Genomic DNA, 15,895 nt, shown 5'->3' on the forward strand with positions numbered 1-15,895 from the left:
CTACTACTGACTGGCTGAGCAGGAGTGATGTCTTAGAATCTTCAGTTGCTCAGGAAGCAAAGCAGTTTGCAGGCCAACAGCTGTTAGAGAAGGGCAAGCTGTTGTTTTTGCTGGGAATAAAACTCCTCACAGATTCAGGCTAGAGACTTAGAAGAGGTCCCAAGGAGTAGTGAAGCTAAGGGACAGGGAGATAAGAGACCAGGAGGCTGAAGGCAGAGGGGAGAATAAGATGTGGGCATTCCACAAGCAAATTAGGATGAGTACTGAATGAGTAGAAATCGAATATGCAACAATCTAACCTCCATGTAAGCTTTGTGCAAGCAAGCAAATCAGAGTGAATGCTCAATAAATCTAGGCTAAATGCAAGCAGCTTTTAAGCATTTCCATCTTTGTTTCATGAGTGTGTCATGGTATCTGCACACTTTGGAATCCTGTGCTAATACTGTATAGTAATATAGCTTTCAGAATATTGAACTGCATCTGTATACTGTGGGGATTTCTCTCTTGGACTATCCTTCGACCTTCATCTAGACCAGGCACCCCCAAACTTCGGCCCTCCAGATGTTTTGGACTACAATTCCCATCATCCCTGACCACTTGTCCTCTTAGCTAGGGATCATGGGAGTTGTAGGCAAAAACATATGGAGGGCCACAGTTTGGGGATGCCTGATCTAGACTGTATTTTGGTGTGGCACCTTACTGTGCAAACACACAAAGCGTGTGAGCTGAGCACAGTGTCCCCCAGATTTCTAGTCACCGAGGCAGGCTTTTTCAGATTTAAAACTGGCAGCATGGTGGAAAGGTATTAGAAAAGCATGCGGAGATAGGAATTGGCATAAGTTTCTGCAAGAGATGCTGTTCTGCAGTGCTCTTCCTCCAGATTTGTAGCCCTAAAATGCAGAGGTGCAGCAGGCAATTTTGGAGGCTCAACACCAGACACACACACCCCACTTGGTATACAGAGACATAACTCATCATCTTTAAAGGAGAATAAGATTTTGACTCTTTATCTCACAGGCCTCTTGCATCTCTTCTTTTGGGGCCTGGGACACTAGTTTTAAAATTGTTGTTGTTTAGTCGTTTAGTCGTGTCCGACTCTTCGTGACCCCATGGACCATAGCATGCCAGGCACTCCTGTCTTCCACTGCCTCCCGCAGTTTGGTCACACTCATGTTCGTAGCTTCGAGAACACTGTCCAACCATCTTGTCCTCTGTCGTCCCCTTCTCCTAGTGCCCTCAATCTTTCCCAACATCAGGGTCTTTTCCAAGGATTCTTCTCTTCTCATGAAGTGGCCAAAGTATTGGAGCCTCAGCTTCACTATCTGTCCTCACAGATTCAGTTTTAAAATTACCCTTTGGTAAATTTGAGCTGCCAGTTAATGCAGAGTGGGGAGAGAGAAAGAGGGTTAGCACAAGAACAGAATTGTCTTTTCTCCCCAGAGAAACCGTCAGGAGCAGGGTTGGGACAGTTGCTTCGCATGGCGTGTTGATATGCATAATCCTGTGTATACCCAAAGATTTATTGTGCCCAGCATAATCACTCATTAGGAGTGTTGTCTCTGTCTCCTGTCCCTACTTAAGGAGGATTACAGGTTGCTTCAGGTTAATAAACCTTGAATATTTCCTGGTATTTGTCATTGGCTGGCTGGCTACCTGAAAAATTTACCTTTTCTAGAATTCCTGGTGTCACAGTGGCCTGAGTGGGCTACTTCAGAGTAACGACTCCACACAGCTCTGCATTTTATCCTTTTATTGGTGCTGTGTATTTACAGTGCTAAAGGCAGTGCTATTTACAGAAAATGGCACATCTTGTCAGTCTTCTTCAGTACCTCCGAATGGAGGTTGGCGCGTTTTCCTCCAGCATAAAAGCTTGGGGAGACCCAGCCTCTTCCCACGACGTTTCTTGCGCAATTCCGGAGTCGGTGGGATCGGCCTTCCCCCCTTGCTCCCCCCTTCCTGTCCCACCTTGGGCAGTGGCTCTGCTACCTTGCCTGAGCCTCGGACACCACTTCCTGCTTCTCCACTTGAGTCGGAACTCTCTCTGCTTTCCCCAGCGCTCGGGGATGGGCTGGAGCTCAAGATGGGAGGGACCTCCCCATATCCTCTGTCCCTCACATCCGGTTTTGAGTGCAAGTTCATTTTCTGAAGATCTGGAAAAGAAGGGCTTGTGGAAAAGTTCAGGCTCTGTGCGGAGAACAAGTCCCTGCAAGAAACATGATGAGTTGGCAGTTGTGGCCTTTGCTCGCACAGCCATTTTTCCAGTGGGCAGCAGCTACTTAGCACCTGTCCCCAACTGCTCCTTTACCATGGTGTGCTTCCATGCTAGAGAATCCAAAGCACAACCCTAAACCGCTTCGAGATGCTATCTTGTACCTTCACATTGTGTTTCTGGAGCCGGAGATAGGCAAGTGGGCAGGGAAACAAGGCAGACTGCTGCCTGATCAAAACCTAAGCCAGACTCAGGAGCTTTGGTTGCTGCTAGAACTAGAGGGAGCCACTGTGGAATCAGGCGGACAGACATCTTAGGCCCAGGAACACTTCGTGCAGCAGAGCATAGATCCAAAAGTTCCCAGTTCTATCTCCAGCAGCTCCAGACGTTTCTAAAGAAGGGGCAGTGTGTGGCATTAACATGCTTTGTGTGTGTGTGTGTGTGCAGATCACTCTGGAACATGTTTATGTTTGTTTAAGTCTCCATTCATTATGATTTTTCTACCTTCTGGGATTTCTAAGCCCATTATGTGAATGTTGAGGCACTGATATCAAGATTTAAACCAGCACAGCTAAATTCACCAAGAGTGGTGGTGGTGATTAATTCATGATTTGGGCTGTGTTGGGAATATTTGTGGACACTGATCCTTGATTCTCTTTTTTATATTTTCTGATATCAGGTTTTGTATTTCAAACCACCAACAAGAATCTGCAAAGCCAGGTGCCCCACTTTGGACAAATGTTCTTCTGCTGTATTATTTTGTTTTTAAGAGATTTGATAGTACAATCCTTTCCACCCAAACTTAGCCCTACATCAGCTAAAGGGGGAGATGGTTCTTCGGCTGGTGGATTCATCTTTTAACCAAGAAACCATCTTCCTTCCCATCCTTGTGCAATCAAGGCCCTGATTATGTTGATTGCCTCTGCATTAATAAGCGCTGATCATCTTGTGTGTGTGTGTGTGTTATCTGAAAGAGGAGCACATCCAGAGCTTTTTGGCTTTTTAGGAGTTTGCTTTGAGTCCTACTTTTACCTCATCTGGCTGAATTAATATTCTTCCTTTTTTGTAGCAGAGGCTCCTTATCAGTAGATAATTGTCAAGGGTGCTTCTCAGTCAAAAGAATGCACACAGCAGATAGTTAAGTATTTATTGTCCAAGATAACACTTAACAATTGCTTCTACAGCTCTGGAAATCTACGCACACCAATCTAACAACTAGGCTGCTATTCCCAAGTCAGCGCTGTATGGAACAGTTGCTGTAACAGGGGACCACTCCCCCTCCACCAGTTAATGTAGCTCCCTCCGATGGTCTGCATGCATGCAGCCGGAGACTGTGCCTGCGTGGAAACTTCTTCTGTTCATCCTTTTTCAGTCCCCTCCTGATTCTGTGAGTCAGTGGTGCCGAAGAGGGTGGGGAAGCCCTTCACTTCCTCCTCTCCTTCCATCCTCCAACTCTGAAGCTTCCCCTGCCTCAGAGTCTTGCCGCCTGGCTGAAACAGGGCCCCACAAACCACTGCTCTGAGTCAGACTCCAGCCCCCCTGCCCCTGGTGCACACTCGCCAGCAGCCTGCCAGTCCCTGACAAGAATGCATAATGAGAGATGTTGCTTTTGGATGTTGTTGTTGTTTAGTCGTTTAGTCGTGTCTGACAGATGTTGTTGTTGTTTAGTCGTTTAGTCGTTTAGTCGTGTCTGCTGTTCGGCAGTGGAATTTGCTGCCAAGGAGTGTGGTGGAGTCTCCTTCTTTGGAGGTCTTTAAGCAGAGGCTTGACAGCCATCTGTCAGGAATGCTTTGATGGTGTTTCCTGCTTGGCAGGGGGTTGGACTGGATGGCCCTTGTGGTCTCTTCCAACTCTATGATTCTATGATTCTATGATTCTATGATTCTATGACTCTTCGTGAGCCCATGGACCAGAACACATATGCTTTTGGATAGCACTTGCTTTATGCACTGCATGAGTCTCCCACCAGAACAGGAATCCGTAAGAATATTGGAGGATCCCTGCTGGACCATAACAAAGGTCCATCTAGTTCAGAGTTTTGTTTCCCACCTGGTTGGGTAGCCAATCAGGTGCTTCAGGGAAGCCAGGAAATCCCCATGTCCAGTTCTCTCCAGTCCCTTTTGCAAAACGCAGCTGTTTTCCACATGTTGTGAAAAGGCCATCGTTGGGTGGTAGAGCATATAAGGCAGCTTCCTGTGTTCGAGAAGGGCCTTAGCTCAGTGGAAGGGCATCTGCTTTGAATGCAGAAGGACCAAGGTTCAATCCCTAGCCTCTCTAGGAAGGACTGGGAATGCCCCTGCCTGAAATCCAAGAGAGCTGCTACCAGCCATTATGTACAATGCTAAGACCCAGCCTTATGCAGATTCCTGTGTTTCTCTTTCTGCTGCACTGACTGATGTTGGCAGGACAGAGAAATGCACAATGCAACGATATCAAAACACAAGCTCTGGAAAGCGGCCAGAGCACACAAACACCAGTTTCCTTCCGACTGCCTTTGCTAAATGCAGGTTAGGTCCTTTGAGTGTGATAAAAATTCTCAAAGAGGCTTGCAAAAAAAGACCCACACCATTATTAACACAATGTAAAATCCAAATAAAATGATAAATAGGAGAAGCATAAAACCGGAATAAAATAAGAAGAGCCGCAGTAAAATTTAAGAGCAGTGGTTAAAATGAATCACCGTTCAGTTACAAGTCCAAACAAATGAAATGAAAAGAAAAGGGAGCCCTGGACTCCTTTGGGAAAGACAGGATATAAATTGAATTACCTTATATTAATAAAAGTAATAATAATACACACACAGGGTTGGCACCAGGCAAAGAACCTTGGAGGAGAAGTTTTTGTAACTACGGTAGGGGCCCACCAGAAAGAAGGCACCTCAGCTGAATAATACTGATCAACTTTATGAGGATGTGAAGCAGTCAAAAACATTCCTTTTTACCTGGCTTTTTGTCCCTTAATTTGAGGGACTTAAGATGTTTATATGGAAGTGAGAGCTGGACCATAAAGAAGGCTGATCACCGAAGAATTGATGCTTTTGAATTATGGTGCTGGAGGAGACTCTTGAGAGTCCCATGGATTGCAAGAAGATCAAACCGCTCCATTCTGAAGGAAATCAGCCCTGAGTGCTCACTGGAAGGACAGATCATGAAGCTGAGGCTCCAATACTTTGGCCACCTCATGAGAAGAGAAGAATCCTTGGAAAAGACCCTGATGTTGGGAAAGATGGAGGGCACAAGGAGAAGGGGACGACAGAGGACGAGATGGTTGGACAGTGTTCTCGAAGCTACCAACATGAGTTTGACCAAACTGCGGGAGGCAGTGCAAGACAGGAGTGCCTGGCGTGTCACGAAGAGTCGGACACGACTAAACGACTAAACAACAACAAAGATGTTTGTGGCTTCTTCCAGCTGGGAGAGGTTAGACCTACCTTTTGTATAAGTATGGATGTGTTTTTAGGTGTTTTTGTTGTTGTTGTTCTAGTTTCATACTGCTTTTACACTGTTTTGTAAATTGTGTTGAATCTCTTTTTGTGAAAAAGGCAACAAATTAGTGCAATTTAATACTGTAGTACTGTAGTAGTTGTTAACAATATTGACCATTTTGGGCTCAAAAGGGCCATAGCTCAGTGATCGAAGGATGTGCTTTGCCTGGCAAGGATTTCGGGCTCAATCTCTGGTGTCTCCAGGTTGGATTAAGAATGGTCCTTGTCTGAAACCCTGGAGAACTTCTGCCAATCTGTGAGCTAGCTGGATCAACCCTATAAAATGTTATAAAGGTAAAGGTACCCCTGACCATCAGGTCCAGTCGTGTCCGACTCTGGGGTTGCGGCGCTCATCTCGCTCTATAGGCCGAGGGAGCCCGCGTTTGTCCGCAGACAGCTTCCGGGTCATGTGGCCAGCATGACAAAGCTGCTTCTGGCGAACCAGAGCAGCACACGGAAACGCCGTTTACCTTCCTGCCAGACCTGTACCTATTTATCTACTTGCACTTTGATGTGCTTTCGAACTGCTAGGTGGGCAGGAGCTGGGACCGAGCAACGGGAGCTCATCCCGTTGCAGGGATTCGAACCGCCGACCTTCTGATCAGCAAGCCCTAGACTCTGTGGTTTAACCCACAGCACCACCTGGGTCCCTATAAAATGTTATAGAAGTGCTTAATAGTATCAGTAGTAGTAAATTGTATGTGCCAAATGCAGACCACTCCTTCCCCTGCAAGCTTAGCAGATCCCACCTATGTTGTGCTATGTCCCAATGGTGCCTTTCATTGCTGAATGCACTTCTTGAGCTGTTTTATTCTGAACTTACTGTGCTGTGTATGTCCATTGCCTTGAAACTCTTTGAGAATCACACGTTTGAGAAACAAACTAAACATGGCACAAGAAAAGCACCTGGTAGATTGCTTCTGGGTCACGGAAAGTGGCTGACAGTTCACTCAGGAATGGACCAAGCTTTAGAGAACTTAGAAAGTGTTTATGGAATCTCTGCATGAGCCGGAATTAACTGCTGAGAGAAAAAAATAAGGTATCATTTCTCCCTTGCCACACCACACTCTATAGTCCGTGAACCTGTCGCCCTGAAGTCCAGCTGCACAGTTTCTGCAGCCAGAGTTTTGATTACACCACCAACTCAGTTGCATACATTTATGTGATAGTTCTCCACATACATGGAGGGTTAGGAGGTTGAAGGGCAGGGAGTGGGTGGGGAGGAAAGTAGGACAAGGAGCAATTAGCGTAATCATAACCTCAAGCGAAAGCGTTGATCCCAGGACACAAGATCAATCTCCAGGAGAGCAAGATGTGCCGCGTCTGGGAAGGAAGGCTATCAACTCTGTGCACTGGAGGCTGGAGAGCTGCTTTCTAATTCTCTAGCTGTTAAATATTTGATGCAGAGGTTCAGGAGGGCTCCGGCTGCTAATAACCTCTGCATCAATCTTTTTTCTAAGGCCCCACTAAGAAGTTGGACCGTTGCTGAGGGAAGAATAAATAGTGTCCTTGGTAGGATCTCTGCTGGTTCAGCACCAAGCCATCCTGGAAGAGGATACGGTTTGGCTTCTTTAGTCACTGTCCCAAGAACATAGCAGGCAAGACTAGCATGCTCATGGCTTTTAAGGGCCAGCAGTCTCCAAGTCCACATTGCACTGAATCCGGTGTGAACAGTTGGAACTGAAGGAAGAAAGGTGGAAGTGGAACAGTGCTAAGCATTTTTAGTTTCCTGTCTGGTGGCAATGCAACTCAATGCATTGCTATTCTTGCCCTTCCCTACCCTACCCATCTATCTGTCTGTCTATCGTCTATTTCTCTTTTAATTTTGCATACCACTATACCCGTGGATCTCAAGGCGGTTCACAACATAAAATTACAATGTAAAAAACACAGAACACATAACAACAACAACAACAACAACAACAACCCAATAGGCCCCCATTCCGCAACACATTTAAAAGGGTATCCGATGTCAATCAGCCAAAGACCTGGTTAAAAAGGAGCATTTTTGCCTGGTACCTAAAGGTGTATAATGAAGGCATCAGATAAAACCTCCTTAGAGAGAGCATTCCACAGATGGGAACCACTGCAGAAAAGGCCCCACGGGACTCACAGCAGATAAGTCTTCAAAGTGCTGGGCGGCCTCAGTCTTTTGAGGCTGTGGTGTGTCAGGGCAAGCAGGGGGGTTTGTCCCACAGGACTCACAGCAGATGCGATCGTGACCGACTCTGGGGTTGCACGCTCATCTCGCATTATTGGCCGAGGGAGCCGGCGTATAGCTTCCAGGTCATGTGGCCAGCATGACAAAGCCACTTCTGGCGAACCAGAGCAGCACATGGAAACGCTGTTTACCTTCCCGCTGTAGCAGTTCCTATTTATCTACTTGCATTTTGACGTGCTTTCGAACTGCTAGGTTGGCAGGAGCTGGGACCAAGCAACGGGAGCTCACCCTGTCACAGGGATTCGAACCACCGACCTTCTGATCAGCAAGCCCTAGGCTCAGTGGTTTAACCACAGCGCCACCTGGGTCCTGTCCCTTTGTATGATAAGCACCTCTGCCACCCCCTTGGTAACATTCCAGTGAAGAAAATGCACAATTTGAGGCCATTGTGTTCAGCAGTTTTCTCTCCCTCCCAGCTGATTCCCCACAAGAGACAGCCTCTGAAGTGGAACTGGGGGTGAGGAGAGAAAGCTTACTGCAACAGCAGCACATCACAGGTAGTCTATAAGCATTTCTCAGGAGACACAGCAAATGTGGGTCGGTGTCAGCCATATATTTATGACAATGTGTAGTTTGGCCCTCCAGGATAGCCAGTTAAAATGGAGAGGAGCTGGATGAACTTGCTCGTGGCTTTTAGCTTAAATATGGAGGTCCAAGGGAACCAAACATATATTTGGGAGATACTTGTAAGATTTATCGTCTGCCTGTGAGAGCTCTGGGTCAGTCCATGGTGTCCGTGGAAAAGAAAAGCACTTGAAATGTATTCGTTTAAAATACTAATAGACGACTTACATTGCGGGGCGGTGGGGAGACGCATAAAACTTCTCTTAAAATCTACATTTATTGCAGTAATGAAACACCAACATTCATTAAGACTGGCTACTGCTGTCTGAGGTCAGGCAGACACTAAAGAATTTGTAATTCTGGCTCTAAACCAAATTATGAATTAATAAAAGATCTAATGAGGGAAAGAAAGGGACTTCATAGTAAGTGAAACAAGGTAGGGGGTTAAACAAAGTCATCTCCAACTTGAGAGACTGCAGCTGCAACTTAGACGCCCGTTAAAATTTGTGTCAGTTTACAAACTTAAGACAGGCATAAGGATTCATAGAGAATAAGACTGTTGATGTGAATAACAAGCAGTTTGATAGCTACTGCGTTTGGGTTCTACTTGCAGGCTTCCTGGAGGCAGCTAGTTGGCCACTGTGAGATGGGCCTTTGGCCTGATCCAGCTGCAGGTCCCTTCTGATGTTCTTATGCTTTAGTGTCATAGAATTATATGATTCTACACTCCCATGCAACTCTCCAGATTTGGAAGCAGGATACAAGTAGCTTTTCCTACACATTGGTTTCCTTGACTCTTGGTAGTGGCACCTGCCCTGTGGAACGCCCTCCCTTCACACGTCAAGGAAATAAACAACTATCTGACTTTTAGAAGACATCTGAAGGCAGCCCTGTTTAGGGAAGTTTTTAATGTTTGATGTTGTTGCTTTTTTATTATTGTTGGTGTTCTGTTGGGAGCCACCCAGAGTGGCTGGGGAAACCCAGCCAGATGGAAAGGGTATAAATAATAATAATAAATAATTTATTATTATTATTATTTATTATTATTATTATTTCTTCAAGGATTCATTTGTATTTCAAGCCTGTCTAGGGAACCATTCTGTTTTTCCAACCTTAGTTCACAATATACAGATTTATATGAGCCTCTCTCTCTCTCTCTCTCTCGAACTTTACTCTTCTCCTTACCCCACTCCCTAGCAATAAACCCTTTCTTGGGGCTGTATATATGCATAAACGGGCAGAAAGCAAACCACTTTTTCAAGGAGTTATTGCCTTTTTTAAAAAAGTGCTAATTTCCTTGTGAAATTTATGCCTGCCAGCAGAGGCGGCTGAGGAGCACCCCAGGCAGTTCTAACGAGACAATTCATTAGCCGGCGAGTGTACACACGCCATAAAGAACATTAATTCACAAAATGAAAAACTAATAGAGTGTTTAGCCGGCTCTTTATCACCAGTGACAGTCGGCACTCGCCCAATCATTAGTGTTTACTGAACGGATGGGGGCCGCCGCCCTGGCCTGCCTTATCGCCACTCATCTCAAATGAGATCCTTGTGCCTTTCCGGCTCAGCTGCTCTGCCTCTCTCCCTCACCTTAAACGTTTCAACCTGCTGTACTTAGCTGCAGAGATTTATGGGCTCCTACTCTCAATGCTGGAAGGGGAACAGCTTTCTCAGTTGTAAACATTTTATCTGCCTCCTGCAACACCTGGAGAGTCTCAGTCTCTCTCTCTCTCTCTCTCTCTCTCTCTCTCTCTCTCTCTCTCTCTCTCTCTCTCTCTCTGTCACACACACACACACACACACACACACACACGGATAGAAGTTGGGACCATGTACACTGCCCTGAGCTCCCTAGAGGAAGGACAGGATGAAATCCTATATATGAATAGTGAACTTCGTTCTCTGAGTGTTAATCCTTATGTAGCCAAAATAACATAAGACCCCACACAAGAGAAAAGTTTCCGCCAACTCAGGAGCATCCTGGAAGTACCAAAGCAAAGTTAGGAGGAAGCAACCTAAGCAGGGGAAAGTGGGGGGGGACCCAAAACAGATTAATGAGGGCTGAATGTGCTCAGTGGTCATGAAAACCTGATGGAAGGGGAGTGGGAAATTGAAGGGGAGGAGAAAAGGACTAGAATGGCGTATTCTGAAAGAGGATGTGGCTGGCATCCTAGCCATTCGTTGCAGGCCCTACCTATATAATAATAACAAAAGTTTCTCAGCAAAATCCTGCTTGTGGATACATTGATTTCCAGTCCCCTGACCCCCGCAAAGCAGCTGTGATTACCTTTCCTCATAAAAACTATAGCAATGTTAGCCACACAAGTCAGAGATCCTCCCTGCTCCAAGAGCAGGGGTTCCCAACAATTTTTTCTCGAGGACCCCTCATCGAGCCGCTATTGTGACAAGGACCCCCATTAATTCCTAATCCTAAAATTAAAAAGTGGTTTTATTTATTTTTCAGTTGTTTTCCTCTTTTCTTTATCCTTCTTTGGGGGGGGGCGTTGGTGTGGTGGTGGCGGTGTGATGGCCGTCCGGGGGCCGGGGGGGTTCCCTCTGGAGGGGGGGGGGTTCTACCCTTTCACCTGGGTTGAGGGTGGTGGGGGGGCCCTCTCTTCCCTGTCGTCCCCTCTTCTTTTCTCCTCCTCTGGGGGTGGCTGTATTTGCGGCGGTAGCAGCACCAGCGCCAGCAGGTTCGGTGCAGCCTTTGTTCTTCGGGTCCTCACGAGGCTCCCCGTGTGGTGCGCAGGAGCTGCGGGATCGGGGCCCTTCGCTGCGGGATTGGGGCCCTTCCCCCTCTTGGGCAGCTAGGGGTGATGGCGACTGCAGTCACGAGGCAGGCCCCCCAGGATCGTAGCGCGGTTGGAGGTCTTGGGCCACGGAGCTCCGCTCGGCCGTTGGCCGGGCGCCCTCGGCTTTGGCCCGGCGGGCCTGCAGGCAGCCTCAGCAGCTCCTCGCTTGCTCCGCCGGACGTTTCCGACGCCCACGCGGTCGCCGCGGGGTCCGCGGCCTGGAAGGCGGTTTCGGGCCTCTAGGCCCAGGGGTTCCGCCGAGTCTCCAGCCGGGCGCACTCAGCCTCGGTCCGGTGGGGTTGCCGGGGGGCCTTCAGCGGCTCCCCGGTTGATCCACCAGGCTCGCTTGGCGCCCGCGCACCGGCAGTTCCGCCGGTTCTGGCGGGCCAGAGGCTTGGCATCTAATACCGGTAGCATCTTGAGGACCCCTCTGGCATAGCTCGCGGACCCCTGGGGGTCCGCGGACCACCAGTTGGGAACCACTGTCCAAGAGAAAGGGATTTGTGACTTTGGTATGTGTACCAATTATGTAGACCAGCGGGTAGTATTCAACTCATTCCTACTGAGAGTAGACTTACTGCAGTTAATGAAACGAAGTTAGTCACAGCCCATTATCATCATCATCACCATCATCATTTGCCCATCTGACTGGGTTGCCCCAGCTACTCTAGGTGGCTTCCAGCAAAATATAAAAACAAAATAAAACATTAAAAGCTTTCCATACAGGACTGCTTTCAGATGTCTTCTAAAGGACATATAGGTGTGTATCTGTTTGACATTTGATAGGATGGTGATCCACAGGCTGGGCCCCACTACCAAAAAGGCCTTCTGCCTGGTTCTCTTTAACTTCAGTGGGTCTACCGTGATCAAGACTAGCATTGAATACCACCCCATTCAGCTATTTTTAATGGTAGAACTGGGGAGTTGGCTGGAAAAGAGAGGTGTTCCTGGAACATTTCATTGGGTTGGTGGTACTGGAATCAACAGCATCAGCAGTCTTTGGAAGAGGCTTAGGTTTGGACGATTCATTGAGGACGCAGCTTTTCATAGTTGCAGGAAGCAATTGAGGGCTTCTGCTGTACTTCCCATGCACACAGGTGCAACAGAATGGGTGAGAACACCTGAAATTAGGAAATTAAGTTGAGACATAGAGGGGAGGCGCTCTTTCAAGGCTTGCCAGAATGTAAGCTGTTGATTCATTATTTGTTAGGGGTATGTACTGGCTCTATGTGTACCTTGAATAACAAGAGTGTTTTTTGAATAATGATCTCACGTTCCCAAGTCAGTTTGCACCATTAACAAGGTTTCTCAAGGCAGATTGCTCCCTCGGGAGGCAAATGTTTTTACAAAAACATTTAAAAACATTTTTTTAAAAAACAGCCTTTCTCCTCCCACCTCCGCTGCATTTCTTTCTCCCCCCCCCCCAAGTTGCAAAATCAAGCTGATTGAAACTAATTCCTTTTCAAGAGGGAAGGGGGGTATTGTTTTGATAGGCAGGTCTAGCTTTTAATGACAGCAAATTAAGGCCACTCCAATCATAGTGATTTGGGAAAGGGGATATTGAAGTAAATAGAGTTCTTCAACAGGGGTCAACCTTCTTCTCTGAGTTCCAGCTGTGAGAGCAGGTATATAAGCGGAGGAATTAGACTATTGGGGTTGCCTGCTGATTTCTCAATTGTTCTTTTCCCCTAATAAACAATTAAAAATCCCATTGCTCTCTTTTTACTTCATGTGGGGAGGAGAAAAGTGTGACTTTTCCAGTATTTTTCTTTTTTCTTTTTTAAAAAGGTAAAATAAATTAACACAGTAGCACCTGGGCCTACATCTCCGAACTTTGGCAGGTTTCCTCCCTCCCTCATGACCCTAGTTTTCCAACAGAAAAAGGAGGAGATGTGATTTCTATTTTCCCACCCACAACACAGAGCAGATCTAAAGCAGATTAGTGTCTCAGAGCAGCTTACAATAAAGTAAAATTAAAAATCAATAAAAGAATAAACAAGCAAACTGTTGCAGTCAGTTAAAACCAGTACGGAGCAGAGGCAGAAAGTCACCAGCTGACGAGCTGAAAGACTAAAAGGCCTGGGGTGGACAGAAAGAAAGGTTTTCAGCTGGCACCAGAAAGAGAATAAAGATGCCATCAGGTGATTAGTCTAGGAAGGAAGCACCAAAGTTAGGGTGCCACACTCGAAAAACCTTGCTTCTGTGAAGTTGCAATAGATGTCAGAGTGCTGTTGTAGTATTCACCCAGCCCAAATCTTGCTAGAAGCCCCTGGACCCAAACACTGGTATTTGGGTGCTGAAGCACATGTTGCTGTTGTCAATAAAGATGGATAGATAGATGGATTGAAAGTTGGTCAAAGAGAAGGGAAAACAGGACCCAGGAGGCTGCAGAGGGGGTACTTGGCTTTTTGCTCCAGAATGTATGGAGACTGCTGGAATCTTATATGTAGCTAGATTCTCTGTTATCAAAGCTGTAGCTGAGAGCTCTCTCAGCTATAGTACAACTTCCTTCTCAAATGCCGGCTTTCTCTCGTTGTGAGTTTCAGAACTGTGTCAGGGGGATTCCAAAGAACAATTTGTGTGCATGTACAAGATGAAATGTTACACTTTTAAAAACTCACACACTTCATGTTGCACTGCAACCAAGCCAGAATCTGAAACCCCAAACTGGTTTTCTTCCCACTGCGATTAAACCATTCAAAAGTCTTCCCTGACATTCTGTGCCTGTCCGTGGACTTTCAGAATGGGCCTTGATTTGCTACAAAGCATTATGTTTCAGGAGCACCTCAAGTCCTGTTCCCTGTTCCTGAGCTCTTGTCATTTGCATGCATTGATTTGCAGGAGTCAGTTTTTCAAGAGGCACTGCCATTCTTTCATGTAACAAAATGATTGAAATCGCTGGTGACAACCAGTGCAAATGACTTAATTTCCACCACCACCACCCCCTTCACTTTGCCAGAATGAATGATTCCTCTGTTTGTCAGAACAGGTTATTGTAAAAGCATTTTGAGCTGTCAAGAAAGGAATGGCCCACCTCCCAAATCAGTCCTATTAGATAAAATAGCTGACCCCTAAACTACTTGCTAGATGGAAACATGGAATGATAAGCAATCCTTGTAGTTGGGGTAGTCATAGAAAATTGTGTGCAGTCTTGGCAATCCTGTGTGTATGTTCCTTAAACAGAGCATTATTCTACCCCTCATTGTTGCAAGAAAAGGCAACATAGTGCAATGCAAGTGTCTGATAAAAATAATTGACTTGAGGGAGTCTTGGAGTCTCCCTTTTTCCCAAGGGAGGATGTCATTCTTCTGTCCTTGGACCACAAGAGATAACCAAAATCAGTCAACTCATGTGGGGATGTTCAAGAGTTCCATGAGACTGTAGTGCTTGTATTTATGGTAGTAAATATGTTTTTGCCTAGAGAATGTTTTTATTGGGCGGCTCATAAATTGAATGACTAAATAAATATGATAGGCATTTCTGTGAACTCTCTGAAGAGTCCATAAACTAGCCTTGCCATGGAAGCTTTTCTTTTTTAATGCTACACTGCCTTTCCTTTCAACCTGGTGCTGCAACTGCTTAAATCCTCCATGGCTGTTCACCACCGAGAATTGCTCTACTGGGAGGCATTTTGCAGCCACATCATTGGAAGCAAATAAGATTCCAAGGGCCCAGTCTGTTGCCTAGGAACATTGACACAATACTGTATCTACTTTAAGAGCTTAGTCCATGTCACCCTAACTGGGCTGGCAATTCAGTAGATGCCAACTGAGATGGCACAGGTGCTGTGATGGAATGTCCCAGGCAGTAATCACATTCCACTTTCTCTTTCATCTGCAGTGTCACCTGGCCAAGATGGACATGCCAACATGGATCTCCCTCCAGTGTCCGAGCAGATCATGCAAACCCTCACTGAGCTGGCCCGGTCCTTCCAGGAAATGGCTGACCGCTGCTTGCTGGTTCTGCACTTAGAAGTTAGGTATGTATTCAGCTGGTTATGCAGAGGCCAGTCTGTACCTCCTTCAGTCTCAGTATTGCCTTTGCAGAACTCAACAGGGAGGAGGAATTGGTGGCAGAGAAAAAAAATTAGCTGACTCTGCCCAGGGCTGGCCCTACATGCAGGCTGGGTTGCGCAGGGCACCACGGTGCCGGCCCGCCAGGAGGGCGCCGCGAGCTGCGCTCACCCACTGGCCAGCCGGCCCGCCGCGCAGCTGCGCCCACGGCAACCGCGCTGCGCTGGCCCGCTGCGCAGCAGCACCTGTGGCAGCCGCGCTATGCGCGGCGCCTACCCGCCCGCCGCGCTGGGAAACGGGGTGGGAGGGCGCCGGAGGGATCCGGCGCACCACGGCACCAGGGGCGCTTAAGACGGCCCTGACTCTGCCTATTGTTGGCCTTTTCCTTGACTGGTCCCAATAGACACCAGCCTCCATTGGACTTTAGGTATACTTTTTCATGATGTATCACACTTGCATGTGGATCCATAAAGCAATTGTACAAGGGAAACCAGAATCCAGAAGCTTCTCTAAGGCTGACTCCGTGACTGAGCCCAGGGGCTTCCATTTCACAGCAGCGAACGTTTCTGACTCTCTGTGCCGTTCGTTGTTTTTGAGGGCCAGTGCTTGGAA

The 15,895-nt window shown here is 47.0% G+C and overlaps 1 protein-coding gene across 1 annotated transcript in view; it reads left to right on the forward strand.

Moving 5' to 3' along the window:
* EXOC4 (exocyst complex component 4) overlaps positions 1–15,895 on the forward strand; it is a 390,546-nt gene that overhangs the window by 337,687 nt on the left and 36,964 nt on the right. The window contains exon 15 of the mRNA XM_035126670.2: positions 15,111–15,249. Coding sequence (XP_034982561.1) covers positions 15,111–15,249 — 139 coding nt within the window. The remainder of the gene's footprint in view (positions 1–15,110; positions 15,250–15,895) is intronic.

This window comes from Zootoca vivipara, chromosome 10 (genome assembly GCF_963506605.1).
Source record: "Zootoca vivipara chromosome 10, rZooViv1.1, whole genome shotgun sequence".
Lineage (NCBI taxonomy): Eukaryota > Metazoa > Chordata > Lepidosauria > Squamata > Lacertidae > Zootoca > Zootoca vivipara.